Source organism: Mesoplodon bidens (assembly GCF_964165515.1).
Source record: "Mesoplodon bidens genome assembly, chromosome: 17".
Classification (NCBI taxonomy): Eukaryota; Metazoa; Chordata; class Mammalia; order Artiodactyla; family Ziphiidae; genus Mesoplodon; species Mesoplodon bidens.
This window is the reverse complement of record NC_138174.1, coordinates 63,760,612-63,782,814: the sequence shown is the minus strand read 5'-3', so window position 1 is coordinate 63,782,814 and position 22,203 is coordinate 63,760,612. Positions and strand designations below refer to the sequence as shown.

The window sequence follows — 22,203 nt, the reverse complement described above, 5'->3', positions numbered from 1 at the left end:
TCCAAGACGGTACAACTGTAGGAAACTATACAGAGTATGTGAGACCTCGCTCTATTTCTTAAAACTACGTGTGAAACTACAATTAGAAATTAAAAGTTCAATTAGAAAATACTGCACTTCACTTTAAAAAAAAAAAAAAAAGGAAGCTTCTGGAAAGGTGGAGTACATCAATCTTCCCCAATTCCTCTAGCCAGATACCTGTGTAAATACCCTGGACATAATATGTACTTTTGTTTAATATGAAAAGACTCAGAAAGGGGGAGATAAGAAAATTATGGTCCCACCCCCACCAATATCAGCAGGTCAACTGGAGAGCCTAGACTTCTTCCCTGGTGAGCCTGTAATGAGGTGTGTCCACACCCAACCAAGAAACAGGAAGATCTCAAACCAACACCAAGAGGACAGAGATGTTAAAGCAGCCATGAAAAAAGGAGCAATTAACAAACATGCTTAAAGCAAATGAAAAAATAGAATGCCTCAGCAAAGAAATGGAAAGTCTCAGCAAAGAAATAGAAGATATAAACATTCCAAATAGAATTTTTATAACTGAAAAGTATAAAAACTGAAATAAGTTGCTCACCACATGTGCTCAAGAGCAGAATGGAGGGGACAGACAAAAGAATCAGTGAATTGGAACCATAGAAATTACCACATCTGAACAACAGAGAAAATTAACTGAAAAAGAAAAATAAACAGAGCCTCGGGGACTGTAGGGCTAAAACAAAAACTCTAACATTTATGTTAATCAGAGTCTAAGAAGGAAAATAGAGAGAGGGCAGGGCTGAAAAAGTATTCCCAGAAATAATGGCTGGAAACTTACCAAAATTTGACAAGAGACATAAACCTACATATTCTAGAAGCTAAGGATACGCCAAACAGGATAAACACAAAGAAATCCATGCTGCGATATATCATAATTAAACTTCTGAAAACTAAAATCAAGGAAATAATCTGAAAAGCAGTCAGAGGAAAATAACTCCTTATCTTTAGGGAAAAAAACAATTAGAATCACAATGGATTTCTCATCAGGAACCATGGAAGCCAGAAAGAAATGGCACAATATTTTTCAGCTGCTGTAACAAAAGAACTGTTAACCCAGAATCCTGTACTGAGAAGAAATGTCTGCATACTCTGTATACATCACTATCGCTCTAGATATATATTACCTTTTAATAATCAATTTATGTGCCTGTATCCCACACTAAACTACCAGCGTCTTAAAACCAAACTCTACTATTCATATTCATTTCTGCACCCCCCAGTACATAGTCAGTGCCTGATACAGGAGAAATTCAGTAAATAGTTGGTGAAATATAAAATAAATCTGCTGGTAAGAATACTATGCAGGGACTTCCCTGGTGGCACAGTGGTTAAGAATCCACCTGCCAGTGCAGGGGACACGGGTTCAAGCCCTGGTTCTGGAAGATCCCACGTGCCGCGGAGCAACTAAGCTCGCGTGCCACAACTACTGAGGCCACGCACCTAGAGCCCGTGCTCTGCAACAAAAGAAGCCACCACAATGAGAAGCCCATGCACCGCAACAACCCCGCTGGCTGCAACTAGAGAAAACCCACAAGCATCAAAGAAGACCCAACACAGCTGAAAATAAACAAACAAACAAATAAACAAATTGTAAATAAATAGAAAAAAGAATACTACGCAGTTACCATTATTTGTATTCTGCCTTATTCAAAAAGTGTACAGTTGTAGTTTTGCTAAGGCCCAATGCCATCTAAGATACTCCACTCTCAACAGCAAGGAGTAAGAGCAAGCAGTTCAGTTGTCCTTTTGTGGCCACAACCAGACATATGAGGGAAGGTGAGATCCCCTACACAAGCATAGTCTTACCTGCCTTCTTTGATGAGCTCTTCAGCTGAGTTAATCAGCTTATTAAGTTTCTTGACTTGTTTATAGTGTGCAAAACACCTTTTATGATCCTGGTCAAGTTTAAGACATTCACGAACTTCACTGTTCATGTATTAAAAAAAAGGAAAATACTCCAAGTCAAAATAATCAATAAATGGTTTTTCATACTAAATATAGAAATCACAACAAAGGTATCTTTTGTCTGTAACAATTAAAATATACTGACAATAATTTATCATACACTGTTATATACGACATTGTATTATGCACACACATTTATTAATTCAAGTTCAAATGACTTAAGTGGAGATATATATCACAAATACTATTTTGCTTCTGCAAATGTAATACCCTCCTATTTATTATTTCATGAAGTATGAAAAGAACTTCATGAGAAGAACTAATGTGGAAGCAGAATAACTTAGAGATAACACAAAATTATAGATATATAAAAAAGCCTTAACCATAACTTTATTAATTTAAAGTTAAATTTAAAAAGAAAATGGGAGTATTCTCTTACTGCAAACAATAAAAAGATGAGGAGATGTGTGTGTTACTAGAACTGACCTGAGAGACAGTTCATGGTCTCCTAGTTCATAGTACAGTGTGCTGATTTTATAAAATGCCTCAGTATTATCATTCTTCAATTTTGATGCAGCTTTTAAGTCACTTATTGCTTTCCTAGGTTCCCCTTCTTTTATAAAACATTCAGCTCGAAGTTCCCGTAGTTCTGCATCCCAAACACAAACCTTGAGAAACAAAAGAACTAGACTTAAAGAAACAGTAAATTATGCACATTCATACTTGCACCTGATATATTTTATCTACATATTTATCAACATAAAACATCCTCAATTAATGTGATGACTCCTATACTGTAAGTAATATTAAAAAGTCTAATACAATTTAGATGTGACAAAAATAATGAGATGTGACAAAATAATTTCTCCAAAGATGTCTTAAATAAATTCCCATGGGGTAAGGGATGTATGTACTAATAAGGCCCTTTTCCTACCCCTTTCAGTTATATAATTCTAAAAACACTGAAAGTAAGAAAACATGGTATTTACTATTAGAAGGTGGTTCCCAGTGAAGTATATTTGATTTTTTTAATATAAATTTATTTATTTTATTTAATTTTTTATTTTTGGCTGTGTTGGGTCTTTGTTGCTGCACATGGGCTTTTCTCTAGTTGTGGCGAGCTGGACCACTCTTCGCTGCGGTGTGCAGGCTTCTCATCGTGGTGGCCTCTCCTCTCCTAATGTGAAGCACGGGCTCTAGACACGTGGGCTTCACTAGTTGTGGCACGCGGGCTCTAGAGCGCAGGCTCAGCAGTTGCGCACGGGCTCAGCTACTCTGCAGCATGTGGGATCTTCCCAGACCAGGGCTCGAACCCGTGTCCCGTGCATTGGCAGGTGGATTCTTAACCACTGCGCCACCAGGGAAGCCCTACTGTATTTGATTCTGAAGAGAATATTTTCTAACTGGATTTTTGTACTTAACAATTCCAATTTCTAGTCTCAAAAAATAAAATCTAGGCTGTAAATTCACACCATATTTTTATTCTACCAGTAACTATATTAAATGACCTTTTACAAAATGTTACCTCCTTGAAATTAAATCTGCATATCACAAAAATAAAGAGAAAAACAATGTGAGAAGGCTGAAGCTTCACTGTTTCCATTTTATCAAAAAGTTGACAATGTTTAGTACACCACTAGTATTCTTCAAAATGTAAACCCAAATGCTCACCAATAAGACCTGTGTAAGTGTCTTTATATATTTCTTAAAGCTGTATTAAAGTCATGTCAACTTTTCACATAGAGTAAGGTATCAAAATCAACATTGTATATAAACTAAATACAACAAGCTAGGTCAAGATGTATAGTCTAATTACTGGAAGGTGAAAATCGTAACTTTATATTTCCTTGATAAAGCATTAACAAAATAATTTAGTAAACCGTGAATTCGACTGGACCACATCACACGATTTCCTCTATAAAACTATCAAAAAGTGGCCATTCTACATACATTGAGTTTATTGCCAAGATTAGACTACACAAAGTGCTATGAAAATGATAAATATGAATCATGACTGCTTCCATTTGAATATTCTTTTAGAATTCCTTCTGAAACCATTACATCCTTTGTCATTAAGTCCTTGCTGAGGCAGACTTAGATTTCCCTATCTAGAACCCTCTGGATCCTATCAACTCTTTATCTGCCTTCTTCCCTAGAAATTTCTCACTCTAGACACTCATCTTTCCTCCCAAACATCATTTTTCCTTTTTCTTCAACCAACTCTTTCATCTTTTATCCCATTAACTAACCTCTAGAGTTTTCTTGCCCTGCCCCCCAAAACTGCAAAATCAAACAAAAACAGCAAAGCAGGCAATGTATAAAGATATGCAACTCCCACTCCATAGCACCTTCGGTATATTTACTGAAAATTTCAGTCCCAAATTTTGTTCTGTATAAACACCATCTTTCAATTAAGAGCCGAAAACCCCAGGGTCAATCTGATTTTATGCTATCTAGGTTTTATGTGGTATATAACATGTCAAAGTATATACATATACCTTATAGTAAAAAGCAGTAAGTGTTAGGCATGTCAGCTGCAAGAGCAAAAACAACTTACCTCTAAAATCTTATCAAGGAAGGTTATAGCAGCAATATAATCTGAGCTTTCAAAAGCATCAAGTGCTTGTGAACGCAAATGCTGCATTTCATCAGATTTGATAAGTTGGGACTGGGCTTCTTTTTCTTCATTTTCACTTGGATTTGATTTGAGCTATAACAATAGTAAGAAATTAAACAGGGTTTTTAATCTCTTGAGTGTAACACCCATAGTATACAATGATCTGACCCTTCCAAACACTCAAGTTCATCGGGGGAAAGGGGTAAGGAGACACTGGCACAACTGGCTTCTCCAATGACTTGCCCCCTGGTGCTGATCACTGTGGGAAGCAGCGGCAAAGGCATCCTTAGTCCCACCGATATGGTGCACGAGAGCAAGCAGTGGAGCTGGAGTCAAAAGAGCTGGGTTGCCAAAACTTCCCAGGAAGCAAATATATTTAGGAATGTGAAAAGGTATAGAAGAATGAAGGAAAGCACCTTTCTCACTTTCTTACATATAGCTCTGCAGAAAAACTTGAGTTTTATGTGTTTTGCCTTCTAATTATATTTCTTAAGTATTTATTTTTAAGTATAAAATAATTTTATCGCAATAATGAAGAGCATAGGGAAACTGAAGGAGAGGGCAGTTTTTTAGAGGTTATAAGATAAAAAAGATTTGATACCAGAGGGTTTGAGGTATAGTAAGAAAGGAAGACTTTACAGGGAAAAATAAGAGAGTAATATCTTATTTAAAAGGCTTATGACATGGTTTTAGGAGGTTTACACATTGACTCTTTCTTTAAACATCTTTATCAAGGTATACTTTATATACCATAAAATTCACTCATTTTGACTGTGCAATTCCATGATTTTTAATAAACGTACAAAGTATGCAACTATTACCACAGTTTTAGACCATTTCTGCCACCTCAATATGATCCCTTGTGTCTGCTTACAGTTCATTCCTGCCCCCAGGCTGGCCTCATATGCACAGTCAACCCTTAACAATTTCTTCCTCCAGATGGAAAAATCTTAAGCCTAACGGCGCAGAAAAATTGAGTGCCTACATTAAAAAGCTACTGATTTTTTGGAAAGATTTTTCTTTAAGATTACAGTTTCTATGTAATAATTCCTGAAATCTAATGTTCCTACTAAGATGGGAATTGTAGTTAATAGGTTCCCCCTTTTGGGTGAAGTACAGACACCAGTAGGTTATTCTAGAAATACCTCTCCTTCGGTTGACCGATCACACTGCTTCCCCTTCAGTGGACTCGTGTTTTAAAAACACCCCCACTAGCCACCTGGTAGGAGAGAATACTCCGAATGAGAAAACTTAGAAATATTAATTCTTGGTAAAGGGACTGTATTTCTCCATTTTGTTTTTTGGATATTTTAGGTATTCTTTTCTGTCTGTTTAATCTTTGGCTTTTGAAGGAATGGCTAGGGCTCCAAGCATTCATAGGTAACCGGGAAGTGGTAACCTTAGCTCACTATGGAGGAGGATTTCCCCTGCATGACTAAATTTACAAGTTGAAGGAAGCTACTTTGGGCTATGGAATGCTTGTCTTTGTTGTATCATCCTCGGGGTATTCTTGAATACTTCTAATAAACCACACTGGAAGGGGTATAAGTGTATACGTGCTGTCGCTCTGCTCTGGGTAAAAGTGGATGTTTAGTGATAACTTGTTTCCACGATGATGATAATGATGATGATGATGGATGATGATGTGTCAAGAATCCAGCATTAAAATTCAATATCTGTATACACTACAAAGTGATCACGCCCACAAGTCTAGGTACCATATTCATCATTATACAGCTGACCGCCTTCACCCATTATACCCAACTCCCAACCCCCTTCCCCTCCAGTAACCACCAATCTATTCTCTGCAACTATGAATACATTTCATTTTGTTTGTTCATTTGTTTTTTTAGATTCCACATATGAGTGAAATCATACAGTATTTGTCTTTCTCCATCTGATTTATTTTACTTAGCCTAATACACTCCAGATCCATCCATATTGTCACAAATGGAAGGATTTCTTTTTTATAGCTGAATAGTATTCCACTGCGTATACATACTACATCTTCTTTATTTGTTCATCCATCGATGGACACTTAGGTTGTTTCTGTATCTTGGCTATTGTAAATAATGCTGCAGTGGACATAGAGGGGGGCATAGATATTGGTAACTTGTTTCCTATATGTACACTACTGCCCCCTTTTGGACTGAACGTATTAGAGACTGCCTCTTCTGGATGGAATTTGTATCTTTCCTCTCCCAAACTTTTACAGTCTATTCTCTTCAACACAATCTTTCTTGTAGGAAGGTGAGGGAGGGGAAGGCCCTAAACCTCAAGGGTGAGGATGGAGGGCTCAGCCTCACTCCATGGTCAAATAATGGGAACGGGAAAGAAGGAGTGAGCTCTGGTCATCTGGGCTTCTTTGGGGCTGGGAGGGAAAAGGAGAAGAGGGGGAGATTCTTCCAGGGAGGTAAGAAAGGAGTCTGAGGAACAAACTAAGGACATACAACTCGGGAGAGTTTCAAAGAGGGTTAAGTGAGATGAAGCTTTTCACTCTTATCCCAAGGTTGCTGACTCCTCCCAACTGCCCTCTCATGTTCCGGGATACTTACCCATGGAGAGTGAACCCTACTGATATTTCCCTCCCTCCTTTTGTCATGTTTCTTGATATCCCTTCTTTTCTTTGGTGCTTTACATTTCTGACTCTTTCAGCCAAACCTCTATCTGTAACAGTACTTTATTTCTTATTTACCATGGTCACTATCTTTTGGAGATAATAATGAACATAGATGCAAAAATCGTCCACAAAACGCTTGCAAACTGATTCCAGCAACACACTGAAAGGCTCATACACCATGATCAAGTGGGGTTTATTCCAGGGATGCAAGGAGTTTTCAACATCTGCAAATCAACACAATATACCACACTGACAAGTTAAAGAATAAAAACTATATGATCGAGAGGCACCGGCCGCGGGAGCGAGCCGGCCGCGGACTCCGCCGCCTACGCTTGCCCGGCGTCCCGCACCGCGCCCGGCGCTCGGCTCCTTGCCCAGGCTCGCCTGCCCGCTGGCCCGCGGCATCGGCGCAGCGCTGGGAGCGGCTCCCGCCGGCGGTGCCGCGGCTGCCCGCGCGCTCGCACACCCAGGCACCCCCGCCCGGGGCATCCGCGCTCACCTAGCGCCGGCCAGGAGGTGCGCGGAGAGGGCGCGCCAGGGAGCTGGGGCCTCCCGCCGGTGCGGGGCGCGCGGCCGGAGGAGCGCCGGGGAGCGAGGCGCGCCGGGCTGCGTGGCCGAAGACCGGCGCTGGGCGGCCGCCGGGCGCCGCCGCGTCCCCAGCGCCCCGGCCGGCCCCGCGGGGCGGCCTGCGGGGGCGACGCAGTTGCGAAACTGATTATTCTGAGCCGGGTGGATGAAAGGCTGTTGGTGCTGCAGCCAGGAGCCAGTGCTGTGCCTCTGAAGTGGGAGAGCCAACTTCAGGACACGGGTCCACAAGAGACCTCCCAGCTCCACATAATATCAAGCAGCGAAAATCTCCCAGAGATCTCCATCCCAACACCAGCACCCAGCTTCAGTCAACGACCAGCAAGCTACAGTGCGGGTCACCCTATGCCAAGCAACTAGCAAGGCAGGAACACAACCCCACCCATTAGCAGAGAGGCTACCTAAAAACATAATAAGGCCATAGGCACCCCAAAACACACCACCAGACGTGGACCTGTCCACCAGAAAGACAAGATCGAGCCTCAACCACCAGAGCACAGGAATTAGTCCCCCCCACCAGGAAGCCTACACAACCTACTGAAACAACCTTAGCCACTGGGGTCAGACACCAAAAACAACGGGAACTACGAATCTGCAGCCGGCAAAAAGGAGACCCCAAACACAGTAACATAAGCAAAATGAGAAGGCAGAAAAACACACAGCAGGTGAAGGAGCAAGATAAACACCTACCAGACCTAACAAATGAAGAGGTAATAGGCAGTCTACCTGAAAAAGAATTCAGAATAATGATAGTAAAGCTGATCCAAGATTCTATTTCCATGATCCATAATCTTGGAAATAGAATAGACAACATGCAAGAAACAGTTAACAAGGACCTAGAAGAACTAAAGATGAATCAAGCATCGATTAAAAACACAATAAATGAAATGAAAAATACTCTAGATGGGATCAATAGCAGAATAACTGAGGCAGAAGAACGGATAAGTGAGGTGGAAGATAAAATAGTGGAAATAACTGATGCAGAGCAAAATAAAGAAAAAAGAATGAAAAGAACAGAGGACAGTCTCAGAGACCTCTGGGACAACATTAAACGCACCAACATTCGAATTATAGGGGTTCTAGAAGAAGAAGAGAAAAAGAAAGGGACTGAGAAAATATTTGAAGAGATTATAGTTGAAAACTTCCCCAATATGGGAAAGGAAATAGTTAATCAAGTCCAGGAGGCACAGAGAGTCCCATACAGAATAAATCCAAGGAGAAATACACCAAGACACATATTAATCAAACTGTCAAAAATTAAACACAAAGAAATCATATTAAAAGCAGCAAGGCAAAAACAACAAATAACACACAAGGGAATCCCCATCAGGTTAACAGCTGATCTCTCAGCAGAAACCCTACAAGCCAGAAGGGAGTGGCAGGACATAATTAAAGTGATGAAGGAGAGAAACCTGCAACCTAGATTACTCTACCCAGCAAGGATCTCATTCAGATTTGATGGAGAAATTAAAACCTTTACAGACAAGCAAAAGCTGAGAGAGTTCAGCACCACCAAACCAGCTTTACAACAAAAGCTAAAGGAACTTCTCTAGGCAAGAAACACAACAGAAGGAATATACCTACAATAACGAACCCAAAGCAATTAAGGAAATGGGAATAGGAACATACATATCAATAATTACCTTAAATGTAAATGGACTAAATGCTCCCACCAAAAGACACAGAGTGGCTGAATGGATACAAAAACAAGACCCATATATATGCTGTCTACAAGAGACACACTTCAGACCTAGAGACACATACAGATTGAAAGTAAAGGGATGGAAAAAGATATTCCATGCAAATGGAAATCAAAAGAAAGCTGGAGTAGCAATTCTTATATCAGACAAAATAGACTTTAAAATAAAGACTATTAGAAGAGACAAGGAAGGACACTACATAACGATAAAGGGATCGATCCAAGAAGAACATATAACAATTGTAAATATTTATGCACCCAACATAGGAGCACCTCAATACATAAGGCAAATACTAACAGCCATAAAAGGGGAAATCGACAGTAACACAATCATAGTAGGGGACTTTAACACCCCACTTTCACCAATGGACAGATCATCCAAAATGAAAATAAATAAGGAAACACAAGCTTTAAATGATACATTAAACGAGATGGACTTAGTTGATATTTATAGGACATTCCATCCAAAAACAATAGAATACACATTTTTCTCAAGTGCTCATGGAACGTTCTCCAGGATAGATCATATCTTGGGTCACAAATCAAGCCTCAGTAATTTTAAGAAAATTGAAATTGTATCAAGTATCTTCTCCGACCACAATGCTATGAGACTAGACATCAATTACAGGAAAAGATGTGTAAAAAATACAAACACATGGAGGCTAAACAATACACTACTCAATAACGAAGTGATCACTGAAGAAATCAAAGAGGAAATTAAAAAATACCTAGAAACAAATGACAATGGAGACACAACGACCCAAAACCTATGGGACGCAGCAAAAGCAGTTCTAACGGGGAAGTTTATAGCAATACAATCCCACCTTAAGAAACAGGAAGCATTTCGAGTAAACAACCTGACCCTGCACCTAAAGCAATTAGAGAAAGAAGAACAAAAATACCCCAAAGCTAGCAGAAGGAAAGAAATCATAAAGATCAGATCAGAAATAAATGAAAAAGAAATGAAGGAAACGATAGCAAAGATCAACCAAACTAAAAGCTGGTTCTTTGAGAAGATAAACAAAATTGACAAACCATTAGCCAGACTCACCAAGAAAAAAAGGGAGAAGACTCAAATCAATAGAATTAGAAATGAAAAAGGAGAAGTAACAACTGACACTGCAGAAATACAAAAGATTATGAGAGATTACTATAAGCAACTCTATTCCAATAAAATGGACAACCTGGAAGAAATGGACACATTCTTAGAAATGCACAACCTGCCAAGACTGACTCAGGAAGAAATAGAAAATATGAATAGACCAATCACAAGCACTGAAATTGAAACTGTGATTAAAAATCTTCCATCAAACAAAAGCCCAGGACCAGATGGCTTCACAGGTGAATTCTATCAAACATTTAGAGAAGAGCTAACACCTATCCTTCTCAAACTCTTCCAAAATATAGCAGAGGGAGGAACACTCCCAAACTCATTCTACGAGGCCGACATCACCTTGATACCAAAACCAGGCAAGGATGTCACAAAGAAAGAAAACTACAGGCCAATATCACTGATGAACATAGATGCAAAAATCCTCAACAAAATACTAGCAAACAGAATCCAACAGCACATTAAAAGGATCATACACCATGATCAAGTGGGGTTTATCCCAGGAATGCAAGGATTCTTCAATATACGCAAATCAATCAATGTAATACACCATATTAACAAGTTGAAGGAGAAAAACCATATGATCATCTCAATAGATGCAGAGAAAGCTTTCGACAAAATTCAACACCCATTTATGATAAAAACCCTGCAGAAAGTAGGTATAGAGGGATCTTTCCTCAACATAATAAAGGCCATATATGACAAACCCACAGCCAACATTGTCCTCAATGGTGAAAAACTGAAACCATTTCCACTAAGATCAGGAACAAGACAAGGCTGCCCACTCTCACCACTCTTATTCAACATAGTTTTGGAAGTTTTAGCCACAGCAATCAGAGAAGAAAAGGAAATAAAAGGAATCCAAATTGGAAAAGAAGAAGTAAAGCTGTCACTGTTTGCAGATGACATGATACTATACATAGAGAATCCTAAAGATGCTACCGAAAAACTACTAGAGCTAATCAATGAATTTGGTAAAGTAGCAGGATATAAAATTAATGTACAGAAATCTCTGGCATTCCTGTACACTAATGATGAAAAATCTGAAAATGAAATCAAGAAAACACTCCCATTTACCATCGCAACAAAAAGAATAAAATATCTAGGAATAAACCTACCTAAGGAGACAAAAGACCTGTATGCAGAAAACTATAAGACACTGATGAAAGAAATTAAAGATGATACAAATAGATGGAGAGATATACCATGCTCCTGGATTGGAAGAATCAATATTGTGAAAATGACTCTACTACCGAAAGCAATCTACAGATTCAATGCAATCCCTATCAAACTACCAATGGCATTTTTCACAGAACTAGAACAAAAAATTTCAAAATTTGTTTGGAAAAACAAAAGGCCCCGAATAGCTAAAGCAATCTTGAGAACGAAACACGGAGCTGGAGGAATCAGGCTCCTTGACTTCAGACTATACTACAAAGCTACAGTAATTAAGACAGTCTGGTACTGGCATAAAAACAGAAAGATAGATCAGTGGATCAGGATAGAAAGCCCAGAGATAAACCCACGCACATATGGCCAACTTATCTTTGATAAAGGAGGCAGGAATGTACAGTGGAGAAAGGACAGCCTCTTCAATAAGTGGTGCTGGGAAAACTGGACAGGGACATGTAAAAGTTTGAGATTAGATCATTCCCTAGCACCATACACAAAAATAAGCTCAAAATGGATTGAAGACTTAAATGTAAGGCCAGAAACTATCAAACTCTTAGAGGAAAACATAGGTAGAACACTCTATGACATAAATCACAGCAAGATCCTTTTGGACCCACCTCCTAGAGAAATGGAAATAAAAACAAAGATAAACAAATGGGACCTAATGAAACTTCAAAGCTTTTGCACAGCAAAGGAAACCATAAAGAAGACCAAAAGACAACCCTCAGAATGGGAGAAAATATTTGCAAATGAAGCAACTGACAAAGGATTAATCTCCAAAATTTATAAACAGCTCATGCAGCTCAATAGCAAAAAAACAGACAACCCAATCCAAAAATGGGCAGAAGACTTAAATAGGCATTTCTCCAAAGAAGATATACAGACTGCCAACAAACACATGAAAGAATGCTCAACATCATTAATCATTAGAGAAATGCAAATCAAAACTACAATGAGATATCATCTCACACCAGTCAGAATGGCCATCATCAAGAAATCTAGAAACAATAAATGCTGGAGAGGGTGTGGAGAAAAGGGAACACTCTTGCACTGCTGGTGGGAATGTGAATTGGTACAGCCACTATGGAGAATGGTATGGAGGTTCCTTAGGAAACTACAAATGGAACTACCATATGACCCAGCAATCCCACTACTGGGCATATACCCTGAGAAAACCATAATTCCAAAAGAGACATGTACCAAGATGTTCATTGCAGCTCTATACACAATAGCCCGGAGCTGGAAACAACCTAAGTGTCCATCATCGGATGAATGGATAAAGAAGATGTGGCACATATATACAATGGAATATTACTCAGCCATAAAAAGAAACGAAACTGAGCTATTTGTAATGAGGTGGATAGACCTAGAGTCTGTCATACAGAGTGAAGTTAGTCAGAAAGAGAAAGACAAATACCGTATGCTAACACATATATACGTAATTAAAAAAAAAAAAATGTCATGAAGAACCTAGGGGCAAAACGGGAATAAAGACGCAGACCTACTTGGGAATGGACTTGGGGATATGGGGAGGGGGAAGGGTAAGCTGTGACAAAGCGGGAGAGAGGCATGGACATATATACACTACCAAACGTAAGGTAGATAGATAGTGGGAAGCAGCCGCAGAGCACAGGGAGATCAGCTCGGTGCTTTGTGACCGCCTGGAGGGGTGGGATGGGGAGGGTGGGAGGGAGGGAGATGCATGAGGGAAGGGATGTGGGAACAGATGTATATGTATGACTGATTCACTTTGTTATAAAGCAGAAACTAATTAAAAAAATAAATAAACTTAAAAAAAAAAAAAAAAAAAAAACTATATGATCATCCCAATAGATACAGAAAAGACTTTTGATAAAATTCAACATCCACTTGTGATTAAAAAAAACTTTCAGAAAGTGGGCAGAGAGGGAACATACCTCAACATAATAAAGGTCACACATAACAAACACAGAGCCAACATCACACGCAATGGTGAAAAGCTGAAAGCGTTTCCTCTCAGATCAGGAACAAGACAAGGATGTCCAGTCTCACCACTTTTGTTCAAGACCTAGCCACAGCAATCAGAGAAGAAAAACAAATAAAAGGAATCCAAAGTGGAAAAGAAGAAGTAAAACTGTCACTGTTCGCAGATGACATGAGGCTATACATAGAAAATCCTACAGATGCTACCAGAAAACTACTAGAGCTCATCAATGAATTCGGTAAAGTTGCTGGATACAAAATTAATATAGATAAATCTGTTGAATTTCTATATACTAGCAATGAAATATCAGAAACAGAAATTAAAGAAACAACCCCATTAACTATCGCATCAAAAAGAATAAAATATCTAGGAATAAACCTACCTAAAGAGGCAACAGACCTATACTCTGAAAACTGTAAGATTTAATGAAAGAAACTGAAGATGACGTAGATGGAAATATACACCATGTTCTTGGATTGGAAGAATTAACATGGTTAAAACAACCATAGAGCCCAAGGCAATCTACAGATTCAATGCAATCCCTATCAAATTACCAATGGCATTTTTCACAGAACTAGAACAAAAATTTTTTTAATTTGTATAGAAACACAAAAAACCTCGAATAACCAAAACAATCTTGAGAGAGAACGGAGCTGGAGGAATCACACTCCCTAACTTCAGACTATACTACAAAACTACAGTAATTAAAACAGTATGGTACTGGCACAAAAAAACAGAAATATAGATCAATGGAACAAGACAGAAAGCCCAGAAATAAACCCATGCACTTATGGTCAATTAATCTACAACAAAGGAGGCAATAATATACAATGGAGAAAAGACAGCCTCGTCAATAAGTGGTGCTGGGAAAACTGGACAGCTACATGTAAAAGACTGAAATTAGAACATGCCCTAACACTAAATACAAAAATAAACTCAAAATGGATTAAAGATCTAAATGTGAGACTGGATACTATAAAACTCCTGGAAGAAAATGGGAGGCAAAACACTCTTTGACATAAATTGCAGCAATGCTTTTTGGATCCATCTCCTAGAGTAATGGTAATAAAAACAAAAATAAACAAAAGGAACTTAATTAAACTTAAAAGCTTTTGCACAGCAAAGGAAACCACAAACAAAATGAAGACAACCAGCAGACTGGAGGAAAATATTTGCAAATGATGCTACAGACAAGGTATTAATTTCTAAAATATACAAACAATTCATACAGCTTAATACCAAAAAAAACAAACAACCCAATGAAAAATGGGCAGAAGACCTAAACAGACATTTCTCCAAAGAAGACATACAGATGGTCAACAGGCACATGAAAGGATGCTCAACATCACTAATTATTAAAGAAATGCAAACCAAAACTACAATAAAGTATCACTTCACACCAGTCAGAATGGTCAAAAGGCTACAGACAATAAATGCTGGAGAGGTTGTAGAGAAAAAGGAATCCTCCTACAAAGTTGGTGGGAATGCAAATTGGTGCAGCCCACTATGAAGAATAGTATGGAGGTTCCTTAAAAAAACTAAAAACAGAGTTATCATATGATCCTGCAATCCCACTCCTGGGCATATACCCAGAGAAAACTCTACTCGAAAAGATACATGCACCCCAATATCCATAGCAGCCCTATTTATAATAGCCAAGAAATGGAAGCAACCTAAATGTCCCTCAGCAGATGAATGGATAAAACAAATGTGGTGTGGAGAGACACACACACACACACACACACACACACACACACACACACACACACACACACACACACACACACACACACACACACACACACACACACACACACACACACACACACACACACACACACACACACACACACACACACACACACACACACACACACACTAGAATATTACTCAGCCATTAAAAGGAATGAAATTGGGTCATTCGTAGAGACATGGAAGGACCTAGAGACTGTCTTACAGAGTGACGTAAGTCAGAAAGAGAAAAATGAGTATCGTATATTAATGCATATATGTGGAACCTGAAAAAATTGGTATAGACGATCTTATTTATAAAGCAGAAATAGAGACAAAGACATAGAGAACAAACGTATGGATACCAAGGGGGAAGGGGGCGGGGTGAATTGGAAAATTGGTATTGACATATATACACTACTGATACTGTGTATAAAACAGATAACTAGGGGGCACCTTCAATATGGTGGAGGAGTAAGACGTGGAGATCACCTTCCTCCCCACAAGTACATCAAAACTACACCTACATGTGGAACAACTCGTACAGAACACCTACTGAACACTGGCAGAAGACCTCAGACTTCCCAAAAGGCAAGAAACTCCCCATGTACCTGGGTAGGGCAAAAGAAAACAGAATAAACAGAGACAAAAGAATAGGAACGGTACCTGCACCAGTGGGAGGGAGCTGTTTAGGAGGAAAGGTTTCCACACACTAGGAAGCCTCTTCACTGGCAGAGACGGTGGGTGGGGGTGGGGGGGGAGGGCAGGGGGAAGCTTCGCAGCCATGGAGGACAGTGCAGCAACAGGGGTGCGGAGGGCAAAGTGGAGAGATTCCCGCACAGAGGATCAGTGCTGACCAGCACTCACCAGCCTGAGAGGCTTGTCTGCTCACCCGCCAGGGTGGGCGGGGCTGGGAGCTGAGGCTCAAGCTTCAGTCGGATCTCAGGGAGAGGACTGGGGTTGGCAGCATGAACACAGCCTGAAGGGGGCTAGTGCGCCACAGCTAGCCGGGAGGGAGTCCGGGAAAAAGTCTGGAAATGCCTAAGAGGCAAGAGACCATTGTTTCAGGGCACACGAGGAGAGGGGATTCAGAGCACCACCTAAACGAGCTCCAGAGATGGGCGTGAGCCACAGCTATCAGCGCGGACCCCAGAGACAGGCATGAAATGCTAAGGCTGCTACTGCAGCCACCAAGAAGCCTGTGGGAAGCACAGGTCACTATCCACACCTCCCGTCTCGGTAGCCTGTGCGGCCCGCCACTGCCAGGGTCCCGTGATCCAGGGACAACTTCCCCAGGAGAACACACGGTGCACCTCAGGCTGTTGCAACGTCAGTCTGGCCTCTGTTGCCGCAGGCTCACCCTGCATTCCGTACCCCTCCCCGCCCCCTCGGCCTGAGTGAGCCAGAGCCCCCTAATCAACCGCTTCTTTAACCCCATCCTGTCTGGGTGGGGAACAAACACCCTCAGGCGACCTACAGGCAGAGGCAGGGCCAAATCCAAAGCTGAACCCCAGGAGCTGTGTCAACAAAGAAAAGGAAATTTCCCCATGGAGCCTCAGGAGCAGCGGATTAAATCTCCACAATCAACTTAATGTATCATGCACCTGTGGAATACCTGAATAAACAACAAATCATCCCAAAATTGAGGCAGCGGACTTTGGGAGCAACTGTAGACTTGGGGTTTGCTTTCTGCATCAAATTTGTTTCTGGTTTTATGTTTATCTTATTTAGTATTTAGAGCTTATTATCATTGGTAGATATGTTTATTGATTTGGTTGCTCTCTTCCTTTTTTTATACATATATATTTTTTTTCCTTTTTCTCTTTTTGTGAGACTGTATGGGTATGCTTCTTTGTGTGATTTTTGTCTGTACAGCTTTGCTTTTGCCATTTGTCCTAGGGTTCTGACTGTCTGTTTTTTGTTGCTGTTGCATGGGTTTTTTTAGTATAGTTTTTAGCACTTGTTATCTTTGGTGGATTTGCTTTTTGGTTTCATTGGTCACTTCTTTCTTTTCTTTATTACCTTTCTATGTTTTTATTTTTATTAATTTTTCTCTATTTTAATATCTTTATTTATTTTTTCTTTCTTCCTTTCTTCTTTTTTCTCCCTTTTCTTCTGAGCCGTGTGGCTGACAGGGTCTTGGTGCTCTGGCCAGGTGTCAGGCCTGAGCCTCTGAGGTGGGAGAGCCGAGTTCTGGACACTAGTCCACCAGAGACCTCCCAACCCCACGTAACACCAAATGGTGAAAGCTCTCCCAGACATCTACATCTCAATGCTAAGACCCAGCTCCACTCAACGACCAGCAAGCTCCAGAGCTGGAAACCCTATGCCGAACAACCAGCAAGACAGGAACACAAGCCAACCATTAACAGAGAGGCTGCCTAAAATCATAAGTTCACAGACACCCCAAAACACACCACTGGACGTGGTGCTGCCCACCAGAAAGACAAGATCCAGCCTCACCCACCAGAACACAGGCACCAGTTTCCTCCACCAGAAAGTCTACACAACCAACTGAACCAAACTTACCCACTGGGAGCAGACACCAAAAACAACAGGAACTACAAACCTGCAGCCTGTGAAAAGGAAACCCCAAACACATTAAGTTAAACAAAATGAGAAGACAGAGAAATACACAGCAGGTGAAGGAGCAAGGTAAAAACCCACCAGACCAAACAAATGAAGAGGAAACAGGCAATCTACCTGAAAAAGAATTCAGAGTAATGACAGTAAAGATAATTCAAAATCTTGGAAATAGAAAGGAGAAAATACAAGAAATGTTTAACAAGGACCTAGAAGAACTAAAGAGCAAACAAACAATGATGAACAACACAATAAATGAAACTAAAAATTCTCTAGAAGGAATCAATAGCAGAATAACTGACGCTGAAGAATGGATGAGTGACCTGTAAGATAAAACAGTGGAATGAAAAGAATTGAGGACAGTATCAGAGACCTCTGGGACAACATGAAACACACCAATATTCGAATTATAGGGGTCCCAGAAGAAGAAGGGGAAAAAAAAGGAACTCAGAAAATATTTGAAGAGATTATAGTTGAAAACTTCCCTAATATGGGTAAGGAAATAGTCAATCAAGTCCAGGAACCACAGAGAGTTCCATACAGGATAAATCCAAGGAGAAACATGCCAAGACACATATTAAACAAACTATCAAAAATTAAACACACAAAAAAATATTAAAAGCAGCAATGGAAAAGCAACAATTAACATACACGGGAATCCCCATAAGGTCAGCAGCTGATCTTTCAGCAGAAACTCTGCAAGCCAGAAGGGAGTGGCAGGACATATTTAAAGTGATGAAAGGGGAAAACCTACAACCAAGATTACTCTACCCAGCAAGGATCACATTCAGATTCGATGGAGAAATTAAAACATTTACAGACAAGCAAAAGCTAAGAGAATCCAGCACCACCAAACCAACTCTACAGTAAGTGCTAAAGGAACTCCTCTAAGCAGGAAACACAAGAAAAGGAAAAGACTTACAATAACAAACCCAAAACAATTAAGAAAATGTTATGGGCTTCCCTGGTGGCGCAGTGGTTGACAGTCCGCCTGCCGATGCAGGGGACACGGGTTCGTGCCCCGGTCCGGGAAGATCCCACATGCTGTGGAGCGGCTGGGCCTGTGAGCCATGGCCGCAGGGCCTGCACGTCCAGAGCCTGCGCTCCGCAGCAGGAGAGGCCACATCAGTGAGAGGCCCGCGTACCGCAAAAAAAAAAAAAAAAAAAAAAAAAATGGTACAAGGAACATACGTATCGATAAGCACCTTAAATGTAAATGGATTAAATGCTCAAACCAAAAGACACAGACTGGCTGAATGGATACAAAAATAAGACCCATACATACGCTGTCTACAAGAGACCCACTTCAGACCTAAGGACACATACAGACTGAAAGTGAGGGGATGGAAAACGATACTCCGTGCAAATGGAAATCAAAAGAAAGCTGGAGTAGCAATTCTCGTATCAGACAAAATAGACTTTAAAATAAAGACTATTACAAGAGACAAAGAAGGACACTACATAATCATCAAGGGATCAATTCAAGAAGAAGATATAACAACTGTAAATATTTATGCGCCCAACATAGGAGTACCTCAATACATTAAAGCAGGTGCTAAGAGCCATAAAAGGGGAAATCAACAGTAACACAATCATAGTAGGGAACTTTAACACCCCACTTTCATCAGTGGACAGGTCATCCAAAATGAAAATATGTAGGGACATACAAGCCTTAAATGATAAATTAAACAAGATGGACTTAATTGATATTTACAGGACATTGCATCCCAAAACTGCAGATTACACTTTCTTCTCAAGTGCTCATGGATTATTCTCCAGGATAGATCATATCTTGGGTCACAAATCAAGCCTTGGTAAATTTAAGAAAATTGAATCATATCAAGTATCTTTTCCGACTGCAACGCTATGAGAATAGATATCAATTACAGGAAAAAAACGGTAAAAAATACAAACACATGGAGACTAAACAATACACTACTAAATAACCAAGAGAGCACTGAAGAAATCAAAGAGGAAATCAAAAAATACCTACAAACAAATGACAATGAAAACACGACCCAAAACCTACGGGATGCAGCAAAAGCAGTTCTAAGAGGGAAGTTTATAGCAATACAATCCTATCTCAAAAAACAAGAAACATCTTAAATAAAAAAACCTAACCTTACACCTAAAGCAGTTAGAGGGAGAAGAACAGAAAGCCCCCAAAGTTAGCAGAAGGAAAGAAATCATAAACTTCAGGTCAGAAATAAGTGAAAAAGAAACGAAGGAAACGATAGCAAAGATTAATACTACAAAAAGCTGGTTCTTTGAGAAGATAAACAAAATTGATAAACCTTTAGCCAGACTCATCAAGAAAAAAAGGGAAAAGACTCAAATCAATAGAATTAGACATGAAAAAGAAGTAACAACTGACACTGTAGAAATACAAAGGATCATGAGAGATTACAAGCAACCATATGCCAATAAAATGGACAACCTGGAAGAAATGGACAAATTCTTAGAAATGCACAACCTTCCAAGACTGAACCAGGAAGAAATAGAAAATATAAACAGACAAATCACAAGCACTGAAATTGAAACTGTGATTAAAAATCTTCCAACAAACAAAAGCCCAGGACCAGATGGCTTCATAGGTGAATTCTCTCAAACATTTAGAGAAGAGCAAACACCTATCCTTCTCAAACTCTTCCAAAATATAGCAGAGGGAGGAACACTCCCAAACTCATTCTACGAGGCCACCATCACCCTGATACCAAAACCAGACAAAGATCTCACAAAGAAAGGAAACTACAGGCCAATATCACTGATGAACATAGATGCAAAAATCCTCGACAAACTACTGGCAAACAGAATCCAACAGCACATTAAAAGGATCATACACCATGATCAAGTGGGGTTTATCCCATGAATGCAAGGATTCTTCAATGTATGCAAATCAATCAATGTGATACACCATATTAACAAATTGAAGGAGAAAAACCAAATGATCATCTCAATAGATGCAGAAACAGCTTTTGGCAAAATTCAACACCCATTTATGATAAAAACCTTCCAGAAAGAAGGCATAGAGGGAACTTACCTCAACATAATAAAGGCCATGTATGACAAACCCACAGCCAACATCATCCTCAATGGTGAAAAACTGAAACCATTTCCTCTAAGATCAGGAACAAGACAAGGTTGCCTACTCTCACCACTATTATTCAACATAGTTTTGGAAGTTTTAGCCACAGCAATCAGAGAAGAAAAGGAAATAAAAGGAATCCAAATCGGAAAAGAAGATGTAAAGCTTTCACTGTGTGCAGATGACATGATACTATACATAGAGAATCCTAAAGATGCTACCAGAAAACTACTACAGCTAATCAATGAATTTGGTAAAGTAGCAGGATATAAAATTAATGCTCAGAAATCTCTTGCATTCCTATACACTAATGATGAAAAATCTGAAAGTGAAATTAAGAAAACACTCCCATTTACCACTGCAACAAAAAGAATAAAATATCTAGGAATAAACCTACCTAAGGAGACAAAAGACCCCTATGCAGAAAATTATAAGACACTGATGAAAGAAATTAAAGAGGATACAAACAGATGGAGAGATATACCATGTTCTTGGATTGGAAGAATCAACATTCTGAAAATGAATATACTACCCAAAGCAATCTACAGACTCAATGCAATCCCTATCAAACTACCAATGGCATTTTTTACAGAACTAGAATAGAAAATCTCACAATTTGTACGGAAACACAAAAGACCACGAATAGCCAAAGCAATCTTGAGAAAGAAAAATGGAGCTGGAGGAATCAGGCTCCCAGACTGCAGACTATACTACAAAGCTACAGTAATCAAGACAGTATGGTACTGGCACAAAAACAGAAATATGGATCAATGGAACAGGATAGAAAGCCCAGAGATAAACCCATGCACCTATGGTCACCTTATCTTTCATAAAGGAGGCAAGAATATACAGTGGAGAAAAGACAGCCTCTTCAATAAGTGGTGCTGGGAAAACTGGACAGCTACATGTAAAAGTATGAAATTAGAACACTCCCTCACACCATACACAGAAATAAACTCAAAATGGATTAAAGACCTCAATGTAAGGCCAGACACTATCAAACTCTTAGAGGAAAACATAGGCAGAACACTCTATGACATAAATCACAGCAAGATCCTTTTTGACCCACCTCCTAGAGAAAATAAACAA

General features: G+C 39.7%; 1 protein-coding gene across 1 annotated transcript in view; it reads right to left on the bottom strand.

Annotated features, from left to right (window-relative positions):
• Positions 1-22,203, bottom strand: part of DNAJC3 (DnaJ heat shock protein family (Hsp40) member C3) — a 94,840-nt gene that overhangs the window by 32,936 nt on the left and 39,701 nt on the right. Inside the window, exons 5-7 of the mRNA XM_081215001.1 lie at positions 4,505-4,657; positions 2,434-2,615; positions 1,849-1,968 (exon numbers count right to left, since the gene is read on the bottom strand). Coding sequence (XP_081071127.1) covers positions 1,849-1,968; positions 2,434-2,615; positions 4,505-4,657 — 455 coding nt within the window. The remainder of the gene's footprint in view (positions 1-1,848; positions 1,969-2,433; positions 2,616-4,504; positions 4,658-22,203) is intronic.